Below are 26,704 nucleotides of genomic sequence, written 5' to 3' on the forward strand. Positions count from 1 at the left end.
CATCTTAAATATTCAGATATGGATCATCATCATCTGAACATGGTTGTAAACATCACTTCAATTATTTATTTTAACTAGCAATCTTGTGTGCTCGATTTCTGGGAGACATGGCGCAGCACTGCCATAAAACACCAAAGAAGAAGAAGAAGACATCCCTGACACTGATGAAGTCACTCATGTCTGTTCTGTTGCAATAATTACTGTCTGTTTGCACTTCTGTTTGTGCCCTATGTAAATAGTTACTTTAGCTACTATGTAAATAGTTACTTTACTATGTAAATAGCTACTTGCTTGCATACATGTTTGCACTTATTTTTTCTGTCATCAAACAGAGTTCCAGAGGGTTTGTAGTTGTTTGCCTGTAGTAAGATGCCCTTTCCAGGAAGGCAGGAATGATACAAATATTCAAATGGATATTGGCCATTATAGACTCCACATGTGATGTGAAATACTGTGATTTTGTGCTGCGGACAAAACAAGAGGTGATTGTGTCTTGTTTCCCAAAATATGAAAGACTAGGCTACTGAAGGAGATTTGACCAAAATCTTGGAGTGTTTTCTCTGCTCACACGTAGCCATGACGCTTAAAACTCTGCTGGTAGCCTATGCAGCAGCTGTTGTAGAAAGACGTTGGCTGTGTGAAGTGCAAGAAGAGAACTGCCTTCATTCTGCACAAATCAGATAGCCTACCTGAAATGGCAGTATGGCACTGTCATCAGTGACCTGAGTTCACCTCATTCTCCCACTTTGTACAAACCATCTCTACAGCAAGAAACAAAACAATATAGTTTCAGGACAAAGAAGACAAAAGAGATCTATAGGCCCTGTTCACAGCAACCATTTTGAGGTGGTAAAGCAGGAAGTAAAGCAGGTGTAACAAATAACATGAATGAGGGCCCTGGCGCTGGAAAACCTAAATGGAATGCAACCATTAATGATGTTGGTTATATTTGTTTTACTTCCTGCTTTACCACCTCAAATCACTGGACTTATCATTGCCACTGCGGAACAAATGTTCACTCCACATAGTATTATTATTCATATTCCTATTTCATATTATGAAATACTTTATTAATGCCATACATACAGCATTGAAATGTTTTACACATTTTAGTTTGAAGAAATAAAATGACGCACATTAATTTTGTTTTGCATAACATTTTGCTTGTTGTTCAAAGGTACAGTATTATCAAAGATTTAGCCTACTTATTTAGGCTTATGACCTTTGCGAGAGGGTGCGAGATTCCACTTATTAGAAGAAAAAAACTATTTTCCGGGAACAACAGTTGTAATCGATAGAGCAACACACACAACCATGTTGTCTAAAAAGTCAACTTAAGTGGGAAAGTGGACTGCAAAATCTTGAAGTTCTATGTGCTGATAACTCTATGTGGATTCTCACAGTTGTCTTGACACTACCTCCTGACCAGACAGATGGCTCTTCTTTCCTTTAGTCAATGTAAATAAATAATATATCAAAAAGATAAAGATGTGATTATATTTTCCAACAGTCTCACAGTCTGCGGTTGGATAATTTAGCAACTAGACAAATTTAGTCTCAGGTGTTTTGCCACTCATCCAAGAGGGTTCCTCAGTTTTAACCTACTAAATGGTAGAGAATCATTTGACATAATAAAAAAAGCACTATTATTCCATGAAATCGTGTAGAAATGATTGAACTGAAAAAAATCCTTAACATTTCCGACAGATGGCAGCAGATCATGGCAAACGCCTGTCTGCCTACATTCTATTTCTATGTAACCAAAACGTCGGAGACAGATTTCCGTGCTCCACATAGGCAAACATATAAAGCCTAACGGGAAACGAGTTCATTTCACGGTGTCTGCAGGCCTCTCCTATACGGTTTGTCTACTACAAATACTACATTTCCCGACAAGCACTGCCGCTGTTCCAGCCGGCGAACACCGCAAACCGTAAACCAATTGCGTTTCAGCCGGCTCGAGACAGCCAGAAAAATGAAGGAACATCGCTGTGGCCTTCAAAATAAAAGAACATTTCGAACATCTTGTGAAAAAATAGTGTGTATTTTCATTCCTTATATAATCCCTGTACATATATTTATTCTTTTCAGTTTGTACCTTTGCAATACTCGAATAAACGAGTAATTAAACAAAAATAGCACTTCGACAACAGACCGTGATCGTCAATAATGCTTTTATTTTGAAAGTAACATCCGGAAGTATCATTAATTCTGACTGGCTTGACGTTGATCTGACTGCTCCTCTCCTGCTGCTCGCTCCGACAAGTCTAGCCCGGGGGGAGAGGCGAAGGAAACGCAGGATCGCAGTGATGGAGCAATTTTAAGAGATAACATCAACCTCTCCCGTCGAGCGGAGAAATTCAAAACGGTCATCTACATGACCGAAGCAACGAGAACCGCAAGAGTAACAATCATGCAGTTTAAATACAGAAGAATCTGAGGAGCATCTCCTTCTTCTTCAAGGTTTAACACCGCTTGAAGACACCCCCGCATCCCCTTGTCGTACGTCGGGTTGATCGTCACCTTCAGCCCCGTGTAGGTACCGACCATGTCTGTGGAGGAGCAGCGCTACTCGGACGCAATGCTGTTGCTGGAGGCCGCGCCGGAGTGGCTGCGGGCCGAGATCGAGCGTCTTTCCCGGGAGCTGAGTGAGACCACGAACGAGAAGATCCAGGCGGCGGAGTACGGGCTGGCGGTGCTGGAGGAGAAGCAGCAGCTCAAGCAGCAGTACGACGACCTGGAGATCGAGTACGAGACCGTCCAACAGGAGCTCAACCAGCTCAAAGAGGTAGGCTGGCTGCATGCATGACAGACCACAGAAGACCATGTCGTCTAAGGAGGAATAATATTAATATTCTAATACAGACATCATCTGTCGCCATTTACTTTAATTGTGATTTCATTCATCAATAACAAGAATATACATGAATAACTAGGCTATAATATTCCTTGTGTGGTTTACAGTGACCTTGTCGTTTTTTTAATGGCAGCCTAGTTATATGCCCCTGTGGCATCACTAGAAACATCTCGCTTTTCTGTTATTTGTCTAATTTTAAAATGTCTTTCTAGGGTTACTAGAGTTCTTTTTCTTAAGGGAGAGTCAATTCAATATCAATCAACCATTAAATAGCAACCAGCTCCATAAGAGCCCCACATCCCACATCCTACATCCTACAACCAGCTCCATAAGAGCCCCACATCCCACATCCTACAACCAGCTCCATAAGAGCCCCACATCCTACATCCTACAACCAGCTCCATAAGAGCCCCACATCCCACATCCTACATCCTACAACCAGCTCCATAAGAGCCCCACATCCTACATCCTACAACCAGCTCCATAAGAGCCCCACATCCTACATCCTACATCCTACAACCAGCTCCATAAGAGCCCCACATCCTACATCCCACATCCTACAACCAGCTCCATGAGAGCCCCACATCCTACATCCTACATCCTACAACCAGCTCCATAAGAGCCCCACATCCCACATCCTACATCCTACAACCAGCTCCATAAGAGCCCCACATCCCACATCCTACATCCTACAACCAGCTCCATAAGAGCCCCACATCCCACATCCTACATCCTACAACCAGCTCCATAAGAGCCCCACATCCTACATCCTACATCCTACAACCAGCTCCATAAGAGCCCCACATCCTACATCCCACATCCTACAACCAGCTCCATAAGAGCCCCACATCCTACAAGGTCAAAGCTGCAGGAGAAGGAAATGATGGGAATCCCCATTGCAGGTCCATATTTGATTGAGTTATTGAGTTATTTATGGGGCAGGCAGGCCTGTTCCTCGAGCCATCTCTCTCTCTCTGTGTGTCAGCTTGTCTACTCCTCCCTCCCCCACCTCTGTCATGTCTTCAATTCAATATACTGTATGATTTGGAGCGAGGCTACATGTGCAGAATTTAGCTGATGTGCATGTTTGATATGGACATTTATTAAATAGCCTAGGTCTGTTTCACCCATTCAATTTCATATGAATGATTATTCATTGTATTCGCTTGTTTGTTCCCCCCCCCCTCTACTCTTCAACTGTGTTTAGAAATATAGAAATGATTACAGAATGAAGTGATGATTGGTTGCTTCATGTGTTAGTATGGATCACACACAGATATCAGCCATGTTGAGCTGAAGTCAAATGAGTCATGCCTGTCCTCTGAAGAACAAGAATTACTCGTCTAGATGGGGGCGGGGCGGGAATTGGTTTGAATTTTGAACCTCCCGCTCGAAAAGGAGAGGGATGAGCAACTCGCAGAGGAAAGTAAACGTGTTGACGTCCCGTGACAGGAATGGAAAGAATGTTGACGTGACTGGAGAGAGACGGATAAAGGACCTGTCTGTTTTTCTGCTCTCTCACACTCCTCCTCCAGGGTCTGTCAGTGTCAGGGGCTCCTCTAGGGTCTGTCAGTATCAGGGACTCCTCCAGGGTCTGTCAGTGTCAGGGACTCCTCCAGGGTCTGTCAGTGTCAGGGACTCCTCCAGGGTCTGTCAGTGTCAGGGACTCCTCCAGGGTCTGTCAGTGTCAGGGACTTGTGATTTGGAATGGATTGAGAGGAAAATGACGTTAGGGGGGTGGACGTTAGGCAGCTGTATGACGAACAGCTCTTCATGGAAAAAAGGGAGGGGGGGGGGGTGGTCCTCTTCAGCGCAGACTTGCTTGAGCATGGTTGCTCACTTCCTCCCCTGGCGAGTCCATCTCAGAGACTTTTCGGGTTCTTCCCCTGGTTCCTCCCACAAGGCCGGAGAGCCACTAGCTGAGAGGGCTGACTTCATGCTAAAGCCCTCCTGTCGTGCCAGAAATCTGCTCATCACTCCCTTGGGTTTTTGTGTTTTTCTGTGGAGAGACAGAAACAGAGGGAATGAGAGAGAGAGAGAGAGAGAGAGAGAGAGAGAGAGAGAGAGAGAGAGAGGGAGAGAGAGATTCTCAGCACCCTGCTTGTGCCTCTTCGTCTCTGCTTGTTTATCTGTTGCTCTCCCTCAGCCCTCTCTCTCTCTCTCTCCAGTATATGTTTGTTGTTGTAGCACAGAGGAGCTCTTTGGAGGTCTCAGCTGTTTTCACATGCATTTCTTTGCCTAGAAGAATGCCAGCACAAAGCCCTGAATAGAGGAACCGGCCTGGTCAAGTAACCATGGCAGCAAACGAGAAGGGGAATAAAAAGAAGTGGGCACATTTGTGGAGATGATTTTTCTTCATCTTGGTTCCTCAAAATCCGACTACTGAATTCCTAGAGATGAGACAGAAATGAAGTTCTTCTCATTGTGTGTCGGATTGGGTTCCTGGATCCTTCCACATGTGTCTTTCCATCTTGTAATGGGAGACAAACACCCATCTGCCCGGACAATAAACTCAATTGTCCACCTAAAGCTGTGACAGAGGTTCTTTCTTATACCCAGGGGCAGGGGGTTAGGTTATGCTGGTTGGAGATCAGTGGTCAGATGGTAACTGGGGCTGTGTCACACACACACACACACACACACACACACACACACACACACACACACACACACACACACACACACACACACACACACACACACTCATTCATCACCCGTGATGCTATCTCAAGAGGAAAACAAACACACACATGACGTCCTTCTGACGTCCTGCTTATTGTCTGTAGGAGAACAGTAGGTAGCCGGGTCAATCACAAGATAGCAGTGGTTAAATTCAAGCTTATCGCTGTCGTCAGTTTCCACTGGAACTGGAGGAAATGCAAACTCCCAACTCAAGACATCAACATATAGCTACACAATGAGCCAAAAAGTCATATTCATCAACATAGAGAGTCCGCATGTCTGGGAACGCCCACAAAATGTTAAACGGCTGGCTCGCGAGTGGGGTAAAACCGCCCATATATCTCATGGGCTGACTCGCCAAAAGACGGTGCTGTGGCTCTAAACTACATGTTTGGGGGATCTAGAGCAGAACACAAGACATCTGCTCAGATGTGCGTTTACTGCGGTGGTTAAATCCCCGATCGTGTCTGCCTGGGCTGGGCTATCAGCTAAATTCTAACTTTGCTGAATGGATAGAACGGGGGTTTTTACCCCACCCTGACCCCGCCCCCAGCCAGGCTGAGCCAGCTAACCCAGCGTCTATTGTGGGCGTTCCTAGAGCCTGTATGGGCGTTCCCAGACATGCGGACTGTCTCTATTGCTTCACACTCACAGCCATCTCTTCTGTTTGACTGCTTTCAGTAGGCCAGACAAACTGGCCAGTGTGGCTTTGTCTGCAACTTGTACGGTAGTAAAAGCTGTCGGAGGGTCATCTCTCTGCTCAGGTTGGTATAAAGTAGTAAAAGCTGTCAGAGGGTCATCTCTCTGCTCAGGTTGGTATAAAGTAGTAAAAGCTGTCAGAGGGTCATCTCTCTGCTCAGGTTGGTATAAAGCTGTCAGAGGGTCATCTCTCTGGTCAGGTTGGTATAAAGCTGTCAGAGGGTCATCTCTCTGGTCAGGTTGGTATAAAGCTGTCAGAGGGTCATCTCTCTGGTCAGGTTGGTATAAAGCTGTCAGAGGGTCATCTCTCTGGTCAGGTTGGTATAAAGCTGTCAGAGGGTCATCTCTCTGCTCAGGTTGGTATAAAGTAGTAAAAGCTGTCAGAGGGTCATCTCTCTGGTCAGGTTGGTATAAAGTAGTAAAAGCTGTCAGAGGGTCATCTCTCTGCTCAGGTTGGTATAAAGTAGTAAAAGCTGTCAGAGGGTCATCTCTCTGGTCAGGTTGGTATAAAGCTGTCAGAGGGTCATCTCTCTGGTCAGGTTGGTATAAAGTAGTAAAAGCTGTCAGAGGGTCATCTCTCTGGTCAGGTTGGTATAAAAGCTGTCAGAGGGTCATCTCTCTGGTCAGGTTGGTATAAAAGCTGTCAGAGGGTCATCTCTCTGCTCAGGTTGGTATAAAGCTGTCAGAGGGTCATCTCTCTGCTCAGGTTGGTATAAAGCTGTCAGAGGGTCATCTCTCTGGTCAGGTTGGTATAAAAGCTGTCAGAGGGTCATCTCTCTGCTCAGGTTGGTATAAAGTAGTAAAAGCTGTCAGAGGGTCATCTCTCTGCTCAGGTTGGTATAAAGCTGTCAGAGGGTCATCTCTCTGGTCAGGTTGGTATAAAGCTGTCAGAGGGTCATCTCTCTGCTCAGGTTGGTATAAAGCTGTCAGAGGGTCATCTCTCTGCTCAGGTTGGTATAAATGCCATGTTGTCTTTGGTACATGGCTACTGTTTACATGATGGAGGCAGTATAGGTTGTCCTTTGTCTCTCAAGAGGACACACAGTCGACAGACTTGTAGATTGTCAGGGAGATTTACAGAACACCTCACTGAATCCTCTCCCGTCGACCTACAAGAAAATAGCTCCTAAGTGTCTCTGTTGGTAGCGATTGAAAAGCCCAGACGCTCTAGTCTTTTGTATCCATCCTTGAGAGAAACAGTCCATCAGAAATCATTGTGACAGTGGGCAAACTCCAACTGCCCCTTTTGGCCAATCCGCATCTAACCTTGGGTCAGCAGCACAGGGCACTAGTGTTCACACTCACACACAGTACACACACACATACACATGTGTACACACAGTACACACACACACACATACATGCGCCCGTGTGCAGGAAGCAGGAAGATGGAGGAATTCTGCACACTACGGTTGCTTAGTAACGGCACAGCTCTTCATTTGAACAGTCGCTTGCTGCTTCCTCAGCAGGTGCTGCCTTCACAGTGTGTTGGAGGCTGCTGCCTGCTGAGAGAGATTAGGCTGTTACCAGCTAGTGAACACACACTGAACCAGCTAGTGAACAGAGCATGCTACTGAACACACACTTAACCAGCTAGTGAACAGAGCATGCTACTGAACACACACTTAACCAGCTAGTGAACAGAGCATGCTACTGAACACACACTTAACCAGCTAGTGAACAGAGCATGCTACTGAATACACACGGCAGCAAATGCCTGGAAGCAACTATACATAGTTAATGATATTCATAGGATGTGCCTATCTGTGCTCTGAGCACCTAGCAATAGAGTCACGCCCCTCTTCCTCCATGTCCTCATGCATTCCAAAGCACTCTCTGTTTGTCTTTGTCTTGACCTCTGTCAGAGCTGGCTGCTATGTACAGTACAGTATATATATGATTTGTTCCGTCTAGTTGCCCTCAGAGTCCCACCTCAGAGTCCCACCTCAGTCCCACCTCAGTCCCGCCTCTCCTCTCCCTCCAAAAGTAACACCCGCCAAGCGCCAAATGCGGCTAAATTTTGAGTTTGACGGATTAAAAAATGAGGTCACCCACCAGCTGGCTGGCAAATAATTTGGAATCACAACATAGTTTATTATGTGAAATCCCAAAAATACAGAATCCAAGGCACTCTTCTTAATAAGTTAAAAGGCTTTAATAAGTTTATAGTTTATTATGTGCCTATAGGCCGGCTGAGACTAATGTGACCCTCGCTGCGCACCGTACCTATTGTGACGTCAGCGATTTATCCAATCAAATCAAAGCAGCGTTGAATCAAAATGAGCAGTTTTGAGTCCAGAAACATCTGCGTTGTTACGTGTAGGAGATGTGGTGACACACTCCCGGTGTGAAGCCACCTAAAACAACATGAAGACGGAGAGAAAGATGAAGGTTAATCATCTCATGGAGGTCAGCGTTTTTCCCATAATAATGCGGTTTTATGGCAGATTTTTTTTTTTTTTTTTTTTAAATGTGTCCGTCAGTAAATGTTCTCAGGTGACCCACAGCTAAGCAGTGTGTGGCACACTGGTGACAGACACCAGATTGGACCGTCGTCCATCTGATGGCACAACAGTGAATGAATGTGAGCCCTGGCCGCTGTGCTACATCTGTGCTACATCCTGTTCTATTAACACAGTTCATATTGTGGGTCCACTTGTGCTGTAATGATCACATGCTGATGACATTGACATTGCTGGTAAAAAAGTTGCGTAACTTATTGTGTCCCCAACATCTTTTATTAGGCCTTTATTAATATCTAATGTCAGCTGATAAGCTGCTCACTTCTCAAACAGGACTAGCTATGATACTTTAACCCAGTTCAGTTGTGATCATGCAGCTTATACAGTGTTACTGTACAATTACATCACAGTTAAAGATGTCTTCATCATCTGACCACTGACACCAGAGCCACAGAGCAGCCCTCAAACCTCACTTTTCATGTCTTCCTAGATTTCCACTGTTTCCTGTTTCAGACCTACACACACTGAGGCAATGTTACAATGTTACACACTGAGGCAATGTTACAATGTTACACACTGAGGCAATGTTACAATGTTACACACTGAGGCAATGTTACAATGTTACACACTGAGGCAGTGCTACAATGTTACACACTGAGGCAGTGCTACAATGTTACACACTGAGGCAGTGCTACAATGTTACACACTGAGGCAATGTTACAATGTTACACACTGAGGCAATGTTACAATGTTACACACTGAGGCAGTGCTACAATGTTACACACTGAGGCAATGTTACACACTGAGGCAATGTTACAATGTTACACACTGAGGCAGTGCTACTTTTAGCTACTTTTATGCTACTTTTTGAACAAAGGTCTGGCTCTATTTGGGTCCTTGTTACATTGTGGTGCGTGTCAGAGAGCACAGTAAAGTCATTCAGTCACACGCACACAGAGCCAGTCAGTCCCGCCTCCTCTCCTATCCGCGCAGCGACAGCTGAGCACTGCGCTGTGGAATTCTCCCCGGACAATCAAAAGTCAAATATTGTTGCGCTCAGTGAAAGCTGGCTTCTCTGTGCTCGGCTCGCTGGCCTTTGTGTGCCTGAGCACGGTGGGGTTAACGGGTCTTGGGTGTCACAGACGAAGGGAGGGTTAAACGCTCACAGAACACAGAGGATGACAAAGGACAGATTGAGAGCTATCCCATTGTGACCGCATTTCAAAAGATTGGTCTCTGTTCTCCCTTTTGAAATGGCAAATCACTAAAGCACAAATCACAATGTCCACAGACAAAGATAGTTGGTGTGACTTTAAACCCGTCTCTGTGGTCGTGGTGTTAAATGCCTTGGATTCTGATTGGATGTCAGTAGAAAATAGGAGGAGGACTCATACCCATCTGGGCCCTTATAAGGGCGCATAGCGAGTCGTAAATAAACCCAGACTCATGTCATTAGATTCCCCTCTTTCTTTTCAGCACCAGCTGCTCAATTCAGTTTCCTCTGTTTCCTCCCTCACCTCACTCATTCTTACTGTGCGTTCACTCACCTCACTCATTCTTACTGTGTGTTCACTCACCTCACTCATTCTTACTGTGCGTTCACTCACCTCACTCATTCTTACTGTGCGTTCACTCACCTCACTCATTCTTACTGTGCGTTCACTCACCTCACTCATTCTTACTGTGCGTTCACTCACCTCACTCATTCTTACTGTGCGTTCACTCACCTCACTCATTCTTACTGTGCGTTCACTCACCTCACTCATTCTTACTGTGCGTTCACTCACCTCACTCATTCTTACTGTGCGTTCACTCACCTCACTCATTCTTACTGTGCGTTCACTCACCTCACTCATTCTTACTGTGTGTTCACTCACCTCACTCATTCTTACTGTGTGTTCACTCACCTCACTCATTCTTACTGTGCGTTCACTCACCTCACTCATTCTTACTGTGCGTTCACTCACCTCACTCATTCTTACTGTGCGTTCACTCACCTCACTCATCCTTACTGTGCGTTCACTCACCTCACTCATTCTTACTGTGTGTTCACTCACCTCACTCATTCTTACTGTGTGTTCACTCACCTCACTCATCCTTACTGTGTGTTCACTCACCTCACTCATTCTTACTGTGCGTTCACTCACCTCACTCATTCTTACTGTGCGTTCACTCACCTCACTCATTCTTACTGTGTGTTCACTCACCTCACTCATTCTTACTGTGCGTTCACTCACCTCACTCATTCTTACTGTGCGTTCACTCACCTCACTCATTCTTACTGTGCGTTCACTCACCTCACTCATTCTTACTGTGCGTTCACTCACCTCACTCATTCTTACTGTGTGTTCACTCACCTCACTCATTCTTACTGTGCGTTCACTCACCTCACTCATTCTTACTGTGCGTTCACTCACCTCACTCGTTCTTACTGTGCGTTCACTTACCTCACTCATTCTTACTGTTTCCTCACTTACCTCACTCATTCTTACTGTGTGTTCACTCACCTCACTCATTCTTACTGTGCGTTCACTCACCTCACTCATTCTTACTGTGCGTTCACTCACCTCACTCATTCTTACTGTGCGTTCACTCACCTCACTCATTCTTACTGTGCGTTCACTCACCTCACTCATTCTTACTGTGCGTTCACTCACCTCACTCATTCTTACTGTGCGTTCACTCACCTCACTCATTCTTACTGTGCGTTCACTCACCTCACTCATTCTTACTGTGTGTTCACTCACCTCACTCATTCTTACTGTGTGTTCACTCACCTCACTCATTCTTACTGTGCGTTCACTCACCTCACTCATTCTTACTGTGTGTTCACTCACCTCACTCATTCTTACTGTGCGTTCAGTCACCTCACTCATTCTTACTCTGTGTTCACTCACCTCACTCATTCTTACTGTGTGTTCACTCACCTCACTCATTCTTACTCTGTGTTCACTCACCTCACTCATTCTTACTGTGTGTTCACTCACCTCACTCATTCTTACTGTGCGTTCACTCACCTCACTCATTCTTACTCTGTGTTCACTCACCTCACTCATTCTTACTGTGTGTTCACTCACCTCACTCATTCTTACTGTGCGTTCACTCACCTCACTCATTCTTACTGTGCGTTCACTCACCTCACTCATTCTTACTGTGCGTTCACTCACACCGGGGCAAACCGGCGATTTTTGCAAATTTACGTGCGACGAGATTACGTACAAAGTCAATGCAAACGCGCGAGTAGATGTGATTCCGTCCTGGGCGACGCGATTGATGTGAAATGTCGTGGTGCGAATGACGCTATATTTGCCCCATCATGTTCGCTTTCTTTTTGCACGAGTGAAGCTTTTTTCACCTTGGTGTGAACAACACACAGTTATATGTTATATATGTTATATATATTATAGCCTCTGACAACCCCCCAATTCTTATTAATAGCTCTGTCCATGAGATCATAGTCTGTCTAAGATCTTTGTCTCCAACCCTGGTTCAGTTGTATGGGTTTGCTTCTTTAAACTAACCTACAGCACTAAACCTTTTCCTCCTTGTTTTGTGTATTCTGTCCGGTCCTTTTATCTACAATGTCTCTTGCACTGCAATGAAGGCTAATCTTTAGTAAATGGCACTAAATAAATAAAGGCTCAAATCCCCGGGGCTCTGGACCTAAGAGGATGAATCCCAGCGGCTCCGCAGAGGGCTTACGGAGCTCTGGGAGCCTTGCCAGGCCCGGGTCACAGCCGGTGACAGTTGGGCTCATTTTGGGGGTAATGTTGCCCTGTCGCTGTCAGGTGCCCCATGGGAACCTGTCCTGCTCCGCAGCACTACTTCACTGATTCTCCAGCCTGGCAGGTCGGGTGTATGAGCACACGGTCGCACCTGGCTGACACTCTACTCTACTATATGAGTCATAGGGTCAATACGGACGTGCACATCATTATTAAGACCATCCACAGTTCATTTCTAAGAGGGACATTTCCAAAACTGGCCAGTCCATCCTAAGGAACCACTTCTATTGGACGAGAGACGTCGATCCGTAAGGTCCGTCTGACATCACGCGAGCAAAGGCGGGGCAGCACAGGACCCGGCCCTAAGAGCTTCGCCCCCCGTGGGCTGATAGGCTCGCTCCGCCCCTGCTCCAGAGTGACCGTACGAAGGCAAAGTAATGGAAGATTCATTCTAGTTTGAGGTCAAACGTCCAGTGCTAATAAACATGACCGCCACCTGGTTTGGTCGGGAGTATTAGTGAGTGGCTTTAGTTCTTTGAGTGTTTCAGCTCTCAGGTTGAATGAATGCTTTAGATTGTGGAGTGTTAGTGTGTTTGGGGTGTGTGTTACAGTGAAGTGTTTGTTCAGTGTGATGTGTGTGTTACAGTGAAGTGTTTGTTCAGTGTGATGTGTGTGTTACAGTGAAGTGTTTGTTCAGTGTGATGTGTGTGTTACAGTGAAGTGTTTGTTCAGTGTGATGTGTGTGTTACAGTGAAGTGTTTGTTCAGTGTGATGTGTGTGTTACAGTGAAGTGTTTGTGCAGTGTGATGTGTGTGTTACAGTGAAGTGTTTGTGCAGTGTGCTTAAATCAAACACTTGAGTGTTTGTGAAGTGCTACATTAGCCCTGCTGCACGGTGGAGGAGTGGCTGCAGCCTCATTCACTTCTCTTAAGATGCTAGCTAAGCTATCGAGGCTGTTTGTGGGCTATTTACATGACTGTGTGGCTCCTTTATGGAGCTCACATCAAGCTTGTCCCAGAAGCAGTGTGTGAGTGAAGAGCATAGCATTGCGACTGTTCATAGGAACACTGTATAATCCTGCTGTGTGTGTGTGTGTGTGCAGGACACCTCCTGTAGCTTAGCTGCTGCCTCCTAGCTAAGTATAGACGCCACAGGGTGATGTCATGGATAAGTATCATGCTCTGCTGATAGATCACCGCCTAGAGGCCAGGTGTATCATGTCACACTTCCCTTAACCACTCTCACATCCTCCAGTTTGATCATGATCTCGTTCAGCATCATGTGATGTGATTTCAGGTGATTTATCATGATCTCGTTCAGCATCATGTGATGTGATTTCAGGTGATTTATCATGATCTCGTTCAGCATCATGTGATGTGATTTCAGGTGATTTATCATGATCTCGTTCAGCATCATGTGATGTGATTTCAGGTGATTTATCATGATCTCGTTCAGCATCATGTGATGTTATTTCAGGTGATTTATCATGATCTCGTTCAGCATCATGTGATGTGATTTCAGGTGATTTATCATGATTTATCCTTATCATCAGTGCCTCAGAGTGAAATGCCCTGGCCTCATGTAGCCATTTCATACCCAGCTAGGGATGTCATGTCACCATACTAGAATTACTCCTTCGATACCGATACCCAGGAAAATATCGATACTCGATACCATTTTCGATACCACGGGAAGGAGGGGGATGATGACGACATATCAAGATGCATAACAATAAAGTTAGACAGATGGACGGACAGACGCACACTTCTCCATAATCTAGACCTGATCAAACTTTGAATTTAGACAGCAGATTAGCCCTGCTGCTCTAGCCATCAGAACACGTTTAGCTTGTTGAAGCAACAGATACTGTGATTTTTCATTAAAAGAAAGCACTGATGATATCAAAACTGTTACAAATGAGTATTGTATCCATTTCAAATTGTTAGTATTGATACTTACGATACTATCCATACTTTTGATAACCCTGTACTCAGCAGTATGGTAGGTTTAGGGTATACTGTACCCAGCAGTATCCTCTACGTTGCCGCTTGGCCTCGCTCGGGCAGTTTGCTCCTCAGATTACACTGCTAGTAAACTGGCGGTGTTATTAACAATAAAGGCAGTTTTATGATAAAGCTTAATTTTCAGTTCTGCCTTCAGAGAGAGGAACTCAGACAAACAGCAATGTGTCAGGAGGATTTGTTAGTGAGAGGACGTGCTGTAGTGTATTTGCAGTATAGTTTGGTAGCTGAGATTAGTAGAGTTTAGTAGTTATTTCCTGATAGCAGAGTTGTTGTTGTTGTTGTTGTTGTTTATTTCCTGGTGCAGGAATGTGTTGGGTGGGCCGACATTGGACCATGAGTTTAGCAGTGTTTCCCCTACCATTCTACCACATTTCAATAAACCTTTATGGCATATTATTACAATACAACAATACTGGTGTTGACAGTAATAGAAGATGCCAAATCATTCAAAACAATAAGCATTTTGCTTTTAGGAGCATTGTGCCAGCGTGCAGCGCTGTTCCAAAACTTGTCAACGTGTGTCGTTGCCTGGGAAACGCACATCCCATAATACAACTGTTCACATCGCATCCCACAATAGTATGATGATACTTGGGATGCCATTGTGAACATAGATGCAAACAGGTTAGCTAAAAGTTTAGCGTCGCCAGCGAGGGGCCCCGCCATTGCGGTCGGGGTACGTTTCGGAATACCTCCAGGGCTGAAATTTCTTCTAGGGGAAACACTGAGTTTAGTCTACGGCTCCATACGGCCCAGCAGCCTGTGCTCAAACGCCATAAAGGCCCGATTATACTCTATGTTAAATTTCACGAAAATCATTTTGTGCGTTTTCTGTCCGTCATCTGGAGCAGAACCACTCACACACTCATACATTTGACTCTCTACTGCCCACTGGTGGATGTATTGCTTAACATGATACCAACGTGAAAGACGCATGGAAGTATGTGGGGGCAGTGACGATAATGACGTTTGAAACGGACGCATCTATTTTCGTATGAAAATTGAGTATAAATGGGCCTTAAGCCATCTTCTCTATCCCTTAAAACTGAAGAGTGGAATTTAAAACATGAAGCCCGGTGAAATTGATGAGTTTACTTCAGATTTGACTTGATTTCACTACTGTTAGACTATACATACATTACTACCCGGTAGTCAAATCCTAACCTTTGGTTATACCCTCTGTGTTTAGGGGCTGGTAGCCCAGCAGGGTCATGATCCTCCCACTGTAATCTTGTTAGTGAAGACTAGGACAGATCAGGCAGGAGTCCAGGCTCAAAATAGAGCATGAGGACATGGTGAAGGCTGTGTTCCTCCTTACACGACACAATATGGTGCATCAGGCAATGGCCCCCTAGTGTCTGATCGCCATCCTCCCTTCTACACACAGCAGCACCCACTATAAACTACTATACATGTCCCAACAAAGACCCCTGTGTGTGTGTGTGTGTGTGTGTGTGTGTGTGTGTGTGTGTGTGTGTGTGTGTGTGTGTGTGTGTGTGTGTGTGAGAGAGCTAGAGAATCACAATGGATACTTATCTCTCCTCCATCTCCTGTTGTCTTCATTCTGTTGTTTCTCCAGCTGATTAAAGCAGCCATTTTGTCTTCACCAAATACTAGTCTACTTTTTTGTATTTGACATCCTTTTTTCACCCCATTTATTGAACATTGTTTAATAGTGTTCTCTTAGTGGCCATTGTTTTAATTGTCTTGGCTGTTATGCTGGAAAAGAAAGACCAGCCTACATTTGTTAGCATGCTACTTGCTGCGCAACAGTAAGACTACCTTGACTGACACTTCAGGTAACCCATACCATGTATTTCCTGAGATAGCTCCATTCTCCTACTACTGAGCAAGTTGGGACAACGCCTACGATCAACCACCTTTCAATATCTACTCAATTCACTTCAGTTCATTTTGGGCCAGCTTTACCAGTGCACAGGAACACCATAGTAACCTCCATGGCTCCATCAAGTTGCTGATACTTTATAGGAACCAATGAATAAGGTGCATGTGTTCACATACTGTACATGCGATGCGTGTAGAGTAGGGATGTTCATTTTGAAAATTTTCCAAAATCGATAATCGGTGAATATTAACGATCAATTATCGATCATCGATTTTATTAATACCGTACTTAGAAAATTTTCAATATTTTCAATATTTTTTTTTTTTTTTTTTTTTTTTTTTTACAAAATGAATGCCTATGGCAGAAAATACGAAAGACAACGTGTTCTCCTCAATGAACTCTTTATTTCAATGTGTCTCCTCTCCAACACTGCTGTCCCCGGCGCATGCCGGTGTGAATTTCCCATGTTTAAAACAGTTTTGTTGGCACAAAGGCCCGTGCCCAGCCAGAAAACTAGAGACTATATGAAGCTCCACCTCACGTTAGTCGGCTGTGCAATGGAGTGGGGCGAGGAGGAACGAATTCCACCCAAACTTAGTCCAAAAAAAAAAAAAGTTTTTTTTTTTTTTTTTTTTTTTTTAATAATTAAAAAATCGATCCAAATGCCACAGGATCGATTCCAATCCTTAACGATCGATTATCGATTTTCGATAATTGATGAACATCCCTAGTGTAGAGTGTGGCTTTGTAAATGAATGAGTTTTGACTCCACCTGCGTTGTTCCTGTAATACTGTGGCTAACATCACATAGCTCGCATTAACCCACCTTCTCTGTTCTGCTTCAGGCTCTGAGCATCCTGAGCTGTACCACAGTGAGAAAGAACACCCTCACCAAAGATCTCAATGCCTTCACCAGTCACCACTCAGTATAGCTGCTGATGCCTTTCAAACTGGGAAAGGGGAATGTGACGGTTCAAAGGTCGTGAGCTCCAACGGTGACGTCACCAGTGCTCGTATTTTCTCTCCCAAACTCGGAGGAGACTCAGCAGCCCGACCTCAAAAATCCAAGATGGCTGCTCTGCGCGTCAACAGTAGTTAAAATCGTAGTAAATACTTTTTTGTACACACAGCACTGTCTAACTTCTATCTGTGTGTGGACATGTTGCTGCAGTGTTTGTACGTGCAAAATACCGCGAAATGCCTTGTTATCAACTGTTGTTGCTAACAATGGCTAGCCTGGCTAGAGCTAACCTGGCTGTTTTCCCAACTGTTTTAAATGGAACGTCGACAACTCACTTCGCTCCCAGTTTAAACGGAAGGCACAATAAGTACTTTGCGTGACTCCACCATAGATATTATATTACTATAGATGGGTCACCGCAGGCTCCGACAATTCTAACAAATGGTAGCAGCAAGTCTCCTAAATGGGCGTGGTCAACCGTTGACTCAGACCTGCCGAAAGTCTCCTAAAGCTGCGTTCACACCGACCTATTAAAGTTTGTTGCTGGCGTCGAGTTTACATACAAAGTCAATGCAAACGAGCGATTGAGCGTATATTCGCCTGGGAGAATAATCGCTGGGCGTCCGAGCGGCAGAGACAGAGCGACAGGGAGAAAATACACTCGTCGCTCAAGATGAAATATCCCAACTCGAGCGAAAATACGCTGGCATCAGTCGCTCGCTGTTCAACGCTGATTGGCTGCCGTGTGAGAGCGAGTCAAGGATCACACTGGCTTGGAACAAACCGCTGGTTTATTGTGTGGCAACAAACCACATTGACAGGCTGACAGCTGACATGAAGTGAAGTCTGTACTACCGGTATGCAGCTCGCATTAGGAGCACGCTGATAGGCTTAGCTTGTAAACAATGACGGTGGCTCGTAGTGGACAAACAGCATGACATTGCGTAAAGTTATATCCCCCACATGTCCGTCATTTCGTGTGCCTGTTGATGAGCGATTTAAACAGAGCGACAGAGCGATTCCAAAGGGTTGACTTGAGCGACAGAGCGAAAAATAAATATCTCGGTGTGAACGCCCCTTAAGTGGGCGTGTCCGTGGAAAACCATGGGCAAAAACCCACGTGACAAAATGACAGGAAGTGAGTTGAAGTTGGGCCGTCTCTGCCCTCTCCTCTCTGCTCCCTCAACTCTGCCATCTTCCCTCCATTGTATTGGAGTCAGAACCTCCTGGAGCCTGCATCCTGTTTACCTCTGCAGAGCCGGAGATATTTATAACAGACGGGAAGCAGATTGAAATATGAGTCTGCGTCATGAGGGAGGATCAGAGGAAATGACCACATGGCATCAGGCATCAGTCAAGTCACTCTTTACTCCGGTTTCTTATGACATCTTCACAGAAGATTCTTCTTTCTTTCTTTCTGGGAGGAATGTGCTCGCCTTCCCCGGTGTCGTGGTGTTAACGTCCACGCTAAGTATGCTGCATTTCCTGTTACTGTTCTGGCCGTAACCATGGCAACAGAGACAGGAAGTGGCAATCAATAATATAGCCATCTGGAGTAATCTCGGTATGGATCATCAGACTTAAGGGTTCTTCTGTATTTGTCTCCAAAGCTGTCCATCTGTTATTTTTATTCCGTCTAATTCAGGCGCGCTTTGCTGCATTTTGCTGTAGTGAGGAGCTGATCGCTTGCTTCATCAGCAGCAGCAAACTAACTAACATAGCAGCAAAGCTAACTAACATAGCAGCAAAGCTAACTAACATAGCAGCAAAGCTAACTAACATAGCAGCAAAGCTAACTAACATAGCAGCTGCTTATGGAACTGCAGCAAAGCTAACTAACATAGCAGCAAAGCTAACTAACATAGCAGCTGCTTATGGAACAGCAGCAAAGCTAACTAACATAGCAGCAAAGCTAACTAACATAGCAGCTGCTTATGGAACAGCAGCAAAGCTAACTAACATAGCAGCAAAGCTAACTAACATAGCAGCTGCTTATGGAACAGCAGCAAAGCTAACTAACATAGCAGCAAAGCTAACTAACATAGCAGCTGCTTATGGAACAGCAGCAAAGCTAACTAACATAGCAGCAAAGCTAACTAACATAGCAGCAAAGCTAACTAACATAGCAGCAAAGCTAACTAACATAGCAGCTGCTTATGGAACAGCAGCAAAGCTAACTAACATAGCAGCAAAGCTAACTAACATAGCAGCTGCTTATGGAACAGCAGCAAAGCTAACTAACATAGCAGCAAAGCTAACTGACATAGCAGCAAAGCTAACTAACATAGCAGCTGCTTATGGAACAGCAGCAAAGCTAACTGACATAGCAGCAAAGCTAACTAACATAGCAGCTGCTTATGGAACAGCAGCGTGCTGCTAAAAGTAGCTCGTCCGCGTGTTAAATCAGGCAGAGGTGGATAGGCAAGTTTCCTCCAACCAGCAATATAATCTCATCTAATCTTAACGCACACAGGCAAGCAATCATATAGACGTGCAAATGTTGGTGTATCTATTAAAACAGACATGCACACATGTACTTCATGTGGAAAGATCCTTCCCTTCCCTGGACTTGACCTGGGAGAACCCCCTGACTTGACCTGGGATAACCCCCTGACTTGACCTGGGATAACCCCCTGAGGCCATGTTGGGGCTATTTGAAGCCCGACATGCCCAAACTGAACAAAAGGAATGGAGCCGGGGGCACGTCAGCCCATGCTCATTAGCATATAGAGCGGGTGAATAAAGTTGTTTGTGGGGGCTATAAGTAGACAGATGGTGGGTGCCCCCCCCCCCCCCCCCCCCCCCCCCCACACACACACACACACATCAAGGGTGTGACATGCCCCGCCCATATCAGTCTCAGGGCTCAGACAGACAAAGCTTAGCTATATTGCCAGAAGGTGTTCAACCCTCATCACGATTAATAAAATGTTCATTCATTGTATTAATACTTCCTTCCTTGCTGACATCTTCATTTGAAAGCATTTGCCCATAAACGTTATCTGTGGCTACTAGTGCTGCTATAGTTCTGTCCTGGTCGCTGTGGCCCACATTTTAAATGTTAAGGTTTGCATTAACGTTGAATATAATGTGGTATTGTGTTGAGGCGGGTGCAGTTGCGTGTGTGGAACTTGTTTCTGTGATGGGCGCTGGGGGCATCTTTTGTGTGGCTTGGTGTATGAGATGCAGACAGATAACATACTCTGTTTACATGACTGCATGTGTGACACCGCCCCCTCACTCTCTCTGTAATTCCACCAGGCCACCGCTCGTCTGGTCTCCATTACCTCCTGCCTGCCTGGCAGAGAAGCCCCTCTCATCTCGTCTCCATTACTTTGGACCGGAGGGCAGATTCAGGAGAGGGTCTTCTCGCCCGCCTATCAGAATATTAGCAAACCCATTTCCAAAGGGGTTGTTCCCCCTTTACTCTAGGGATCCTATGACATTCACGCTACTGTGCAGTCAGAGAACAGAGATATACGTCTCCCTACACACCGCCACCCCCTCCCCCCCCCCCCCCCCACACACACACACACACCACACACACACACACCCCCCCACACACACACACTGTCTGTACGTACCCCCGCCCCGCCCTCACCACCACACCCTCCTCTCCTCCTCCCACTCTCCTCCCCCAGGCTGCTGGTTTCACTAGAGCCCCACCGATACTGGATTTTTGAGGCTGATGCCGATACCGATAGGGAGTAAACAAATTCAGATTTTCTTATATACGCATTATATTAGATTTCTTTTTTTTGCAATGATCCCAACAAATATCAAACACTTGACAAAGATATGACTTGACATGACTTGAGATATATAAGGGCAGGATATTTTACAGCTTATCAATCAACTTTATTGTCCAAAATGAAACGGTAAACTGAACTGGGAATTTAATAATTATAAATAACTAGAAATACAAAAAACACAAATAGAACACATATAAAATATAACTTGAGTTAAGAAAAAAGAAATATACACAACATGCTGTCTATGACTTAGAAAATACAAAGTAAAAAAAATATCGGCAATATCGGTTATCGGCCAATATCGACCGATATATCGGTCAGGCTCTAGGTTTAACTAGGCTACTGGGTCTGGGTCCCCCCGCTGTCGCAGTGTGTTGTATCCAGACTCATGGAGGAGCGTGGTGTGGGACAGGAGAGACTCATGGAGGAGCGTGGTGTGGGACAGGGGAGAGACTCATGGAGGGAGCGTGGTGTGGGACAGGGGAGAGACTCATGGAGGAGCGTGGTGTGGGACAGGAGAGACTCATGGAGGAGCGTGGTGTGGGACAGGGGATAGACTCATGGAGGAGCGTGGTGTGGGACAGGGGAGACTCATGGAGGAGCGTGGTGTGGGACAGGGGAGAGGACTCATGGAGGAGCATGGTGTGGGACAGGGGATAGACTCATGGAGGAGCGTGGTGTGGGACAGGGGAGACTCATGGAGGAGCGTGGTGTGGGACAGGGGAGAGACTCATGGAGGAGCATGGTGTGGGACAGGGGAGAGACTCATGGAGGAGCGTGGTGTGGGACAGGGGAGAGACTCATGGAGGAGCGTGGTGTGGGACAGGGGAGACTCATGGAGGAGCGTGGTTGTGGGACAGGGGATAGACTCATGGAGGAGCGTGGTGTGGGACAGGGGAGACTCATGGAGGAGCGTGGTGTGGGACAGGGGAGAGACTCATGGAGGAGCATGGTGTGGGACAGGGGGAGAGACTCATGGAGGAGCGTGGTGTGGGACAGGGGAGACTCATGGAGGAGCGTGCTGTGGGACAGGGGAGAGACTCATGGAGGAGCGTGGTGTGGGACAGGGGAGAGACTCATGGAGGAGCGTGGTGTGGGACAGGGGAGACTCATGGAGGAGCGTGCTGTGGGACAGGGGAGAGACTCATGGAGAAGCGTGGTGTGGGACACGGGAGAGACTCATGGAGGAGCGTGGTGTGGGACAGGGGAGAGACTCATGGAGGAGCGTGGTGTGGGACAGGGGAGAGACTCATGGAGGAGCGTGCTGTGGGACAGGGGAGAGACTCATGGAGGAGCGTGGTGTGGGACAGGGGAGACGCAGTAAAACACCCCCAGGCTGAGTGGAGGGGGGATGGGAGCGGAACAGACCAGGGAGGGAGGGAGGGAGGGAGGGAGGGAGGGGGAGAGGGAGGGAGGGGGAGAGGGGGAGAGGGAGGGAGGGGGAGAGGAGGAGACTAGTTACACAGTGATGCTGCAGGGGGCAGCGATAACAACAGCACACTTAGGGGCTGCAGAGGAAGGAGAGGAGGGGTTTTAATTGAATGGGGTCCTTGAGAACTGGGCCTGGGAGAGGGAGGAAGGGAGAGTGTGTGTGTGGATGATGGGAGGAGCATTTGATTGGGCGATGCCAGGGCTGTCCTGTGGGAACCAGCCCATGGGTCCACGCTCTTTTTAGATGCTAGAAGAATAGAACTTCCTCCATCAGCTGCCCTAAGGACTTTCAAGTGCTGGAGAACAGACAGCGTGTTATTTGCTTTATATGTATTGTAAGCTCATGATGCCAGAGGGCTATAGGCTGTTTTCCCACAGTTGTGTTGCATTTGCTATAGGTCAGTGTGGTTCTCAAATGGGGGTCCGGGGACCCCCAGGGGCTCCTTGAGGGGGTTCCAGGGGTCTGAGCGCCTGGGTCTGAGAGTGTGAGGCCTGGGTCTGAGAGCGTGAGGCCTGGGTCTGAGAGCGTGAGGCCTGGGTCTGAGAGTGTGAGGCCTGGGTCTGAGAGCGTGAGGCCTGGGTCTGAGAGCGTGAGGCCTGGGTCTGAGAGTGTGAGGCCTGGGGAGAGGTGGGAGAGGGGAGTTGGGGACAGCACCATGGAGGAGAGCGGCTCATGGAGTTAGCCTAGCTAGTTTGATGAGTGCCCTCATGGAGTTAGCCTAGCTAGTTTGATGAGTGCCCTCATGGAGTTAGCCTAGCTAGTTTGATGAGCGGCTCATGGAGTTAGCCTAGCTAGTTTGATGAGCGGCTCATGGAGTTAGCCTAGCTAGTTTGATGAGTGCCATGACAGAAGGAGATTAAGAATGAAGAATAGTTGCACTCAAGAGGCAACAAATGAGACTGCTGAGGTGGTTAACTCCCTCAAGAAGGAGGCAAATCGAAGGTCTCCACAACCCCTCCCCCCATCCTGTCCATCTCCTGATGGATTAGACATGTCTGGGCACACTGATGTATGAGTCTGGGAATGATTCAGTGAAATACATTATGGTCTCATACAGTGTTCATCTTCCTTCCACTAACCCACCAAATACACACACAAATAGTTTGGGGTCCTGAACAGACCCTGACCTTGAACTTGGTATGGTAATGTAATCACAATCTTCTCTGTGTGTCTGTGTGTGTGTGCGTGCGTGCGTGTGTGCGTGTGCGTGTGCGTGCGTGTGTGTGTGTGTGTGTGTGTTGGCCTCAGCTGTATCTCCAGCTGCTCCCTCCCTCTGTTATCGGTGTTAGCAGGGAGAAGAGGGGGTTCCCTCAGCTGTGTGGAGGTCATCTGTAAACGTTCCACAGGGAACGTCTTTAGAGGAACAGGCCTGAAATACACGGTGGAGACTCCATTCAGTTCACTGTGCTGTTTACCATGAAACACAAAAGCAACTTGCTCTTTGAGCAAGCGGATCTGGAGTTGGACCTGGTAGAGGAGACACGGGGCTTGGATGAGGAGAAAGAGGGAGGAGCCTCAGGAGAGAACGCTGCGTACGGGCTGAGCTCTGAAACAGCATCCTCCTGCCCGCCTCTCGCTCCGGTACTGTAATTGGCATGGTAACCATGACGACGGCGGTTCCCCTGGGGTGCCGGCACCACGCGGCACGTGGACCTGGGAGACGCCGTCCAGACGCTGAGTGTCGGGGAGAGAAAGGCGAGCGACAGGCCGGCTGCGGGCCGGGCAGGCAGCAGATAAGGCTTCAGGCTTCTCCCTTTGCATTGCAAATGACTGAGGTCCTGTACAGAGCGTCGCTGTGATATGAGAGATGATAAACGCCCGGAGCCAGACGCTGATATGCTGGTGCCGTGTATCACACCTATTGAGTCTGAGTCTCCCCAGAGATGCTGGCCTTCTCCTCCATTCACTGGCAGATTTAGCAGCTGAACAATACAAGCCAGGGATAAACAACCGCCATGAACACATGCTTCTTTATTATTACTACGACCATACTGAAAACAAGTCATTTTTTTTTTTTTTACTATAGAAGATCTCCCTTCAGTCAAATAAATACATGAATAAATGAATAAATAAATAAATGAAGGTGCTGTAAGGGATATTTTTTGTTTGAATAAGTGTTAAATAGCTCTATATTCTAACAACAATCACTGATATAGAGTGTTTGGTCAGTAACATGGGTCTCCCACTCGCTCTGCTTAGTTTGTGGTAAACAGAAGAGAAGATCTTTCTGGTATGGTATCTAGGGGTGTAAAAAATAATCGATTAAAAAAATAATCGATTATAATATGCATCGCGATGCGGACGTGCACGATTCTGCATCGATTCACAAATGTCAAAAATCCATTATTATTTAAAAAAATAAATAATAATAATCAAATAAAATATAATGGAAGTACATGCAGTTGTTTATTTGGATCATAATACAATGCGATTCCAAATGCACTTTTATTTTAAAAGTAGCCACACAGTGAGAAAAACAGAGTGAGAAAAAATCAATCATGTATTGGGAAAAAAAGTGATGCATTGATTTAAGATGCATCGATAATCGTAATCGAATCGAATCGTAGCCCTCTGAATCGTAATCGGATCGAATCATGAGGCCAGTGAAGATTCACAGCCCTACTGCTTTCCCATCCTAACTTGATCCAATCAGGAGAGAGAAGTCCACAGAGAGGATTGAGTCAACACGGTTCTCATTCCCAAGTAGTCAAATACTGACAATTTGAGGTGGTGCTGTGGACTGGACCACCATACTGACACTTTGAGGTGGTGCTGTGGACTGGACCACCATACTGACACTTTGAGGTGGTGCTGTGGACTGGACCACCATACTGACACTTTGAGGTGGTGCTGTGGACTGGACCACCATACTGACACTTTGAGGTGGTGCTGTGGACTGGACCACCATACTGACACTTTGAGGTGGTGTTGTGGACCGGACCACCATACTGACACTTTGAGGTGGTGTTGTGGACTGGACCACCATACTGACACTTTGAGGTGGTGTTGTGGACTGGACCACCATACTGACACTTTGAGGTGGTGTTGTGGACTGGACCACCATACTGACACTTTGAGGTGGTGTTGTGGACCGGACCACCATACTGACACTTTGAGGTGGTGTTGTGGACCGGACCACCATACTGACACTTTGAGGTGGTGTTGTGGACCGGACCACCATACTGACACTTTGAGGTGGTGTTGTGGACCGGACCACCAACCCAAAGCGTCAGTATTTGACTACTTGGGAATGAGAACCGTGTTGACTCAATCCTTTCTCCAGAATCGCTTACAGCACCTTTTTAATTCAAGACGACAAATATCTTCAGGAAACACTTAGGCTAACTGATCTGATCTATAGGCCAACCCCACAGAGATCTGATCTATAGGCTAATGCCACAGAGATCTGATCTATAGGCTTAACCCCACAGAGATCTGATCTATAGGCTAACCCCACAGAGATCTGATCTATAGGCTAACCCCACAGAGATCTGATCTATAGGCTAACCCCACAGAGATCTGATCTATAGGCTAACCCCACAGAGATCTGATCTATAGGCTAACCCCACAGAGATCTGAAAATGTTTAAGTACGTCCAAGTATGCACATGACATGTGCACCTATGTGCAGTGAATATGCCACTGTCTCTGACTTGTCTTATCACTATACTGCCTTATTGCTTGTTGTGTCTCTTGTTGTTTTTGCACTCATATGCCCTGTTATATTTGTACTATGTTGTAAACGGAGTCCACAGCACAAGAATTTCACACGTGATACTTGTACCACGGAGTGACAATAAAAATCTTGAATCTTGAATCTTGAACTATAGGCTAACCCCACAGAGATCTGATCTATAGGCTATCCCCACAGAGATCTGATCTATAGGCTAACCCCACAGAGATCTGATCTTTCTGTAGCCCTGAATATGAAAAGAGTTTTTTAGGCTTAGCTTGCATTTCACTTGTCACTGTGGAATGTAAATGTCCCTCCTTCATCATCACACTAAGCATTCCATCTTATACAGCCGTGGAGAACACATAACACTGTATAGGCTGTAAACACACACGCTGTTACTTGACTGCACTGGCAGGGCCATAATGACTGTTTTAGCCCATAATAACACAGAGCCTTCAGGCTGGAACAGACACCATAATAGCAGAGGAGGCTCTGTGGTCCTCCCACTGCAGGTGTCTCACCTGACACCTACATAAAGCACATATATGTTCTCCAGCTGCTGTCACTGTGGACGACGCATGGTGAAGGT

At 46.2% G+C, this 26,704-nt stretch overlaps 1 protein-coding gene across 2 annotated transcripts in view; it reads left to right on the forward strand.

Annotated features, from left to right (window-relative positions):
* Window positions 1-2,290: 2,290 nt before the first annotated feature.
* Window positions 2,291-26,704, forward strand: part of LOC310781423 (protein bicaudal D homolog 2-like) — a gene marked incomplete at its 3' end in the record, with an annotated part of 83,610 nt that continues 59,196 nt past the window's right edge. For both annotated transcript variants that reach the window (XM_083642051.1, XM_083642050.1), the window contains exon 1: window positions 2,291-2,788. In XM_083642051.1, the coding sequence (XP_083498177.1) occupies window positions 2,549-2,788 (240 nt within the window). In that variant the 5' untranslated portion in view covers window positions 2,291-2,548. The remainder of the gene's footprint in view (window positions 2,789-26,704) is intronic.

Source organism: Poromitra crassiceps (assembly GCF_964638095.1).
Source record: "Poromitra crassiceps genome assembly, chromosome: 8".
Lineage (NCBI taxonomy): Eukaryota > Metazoa > Chordata > Actinopteri > Beryciformes > Melamphaidae > Poromitra > Poromitra crassiceps.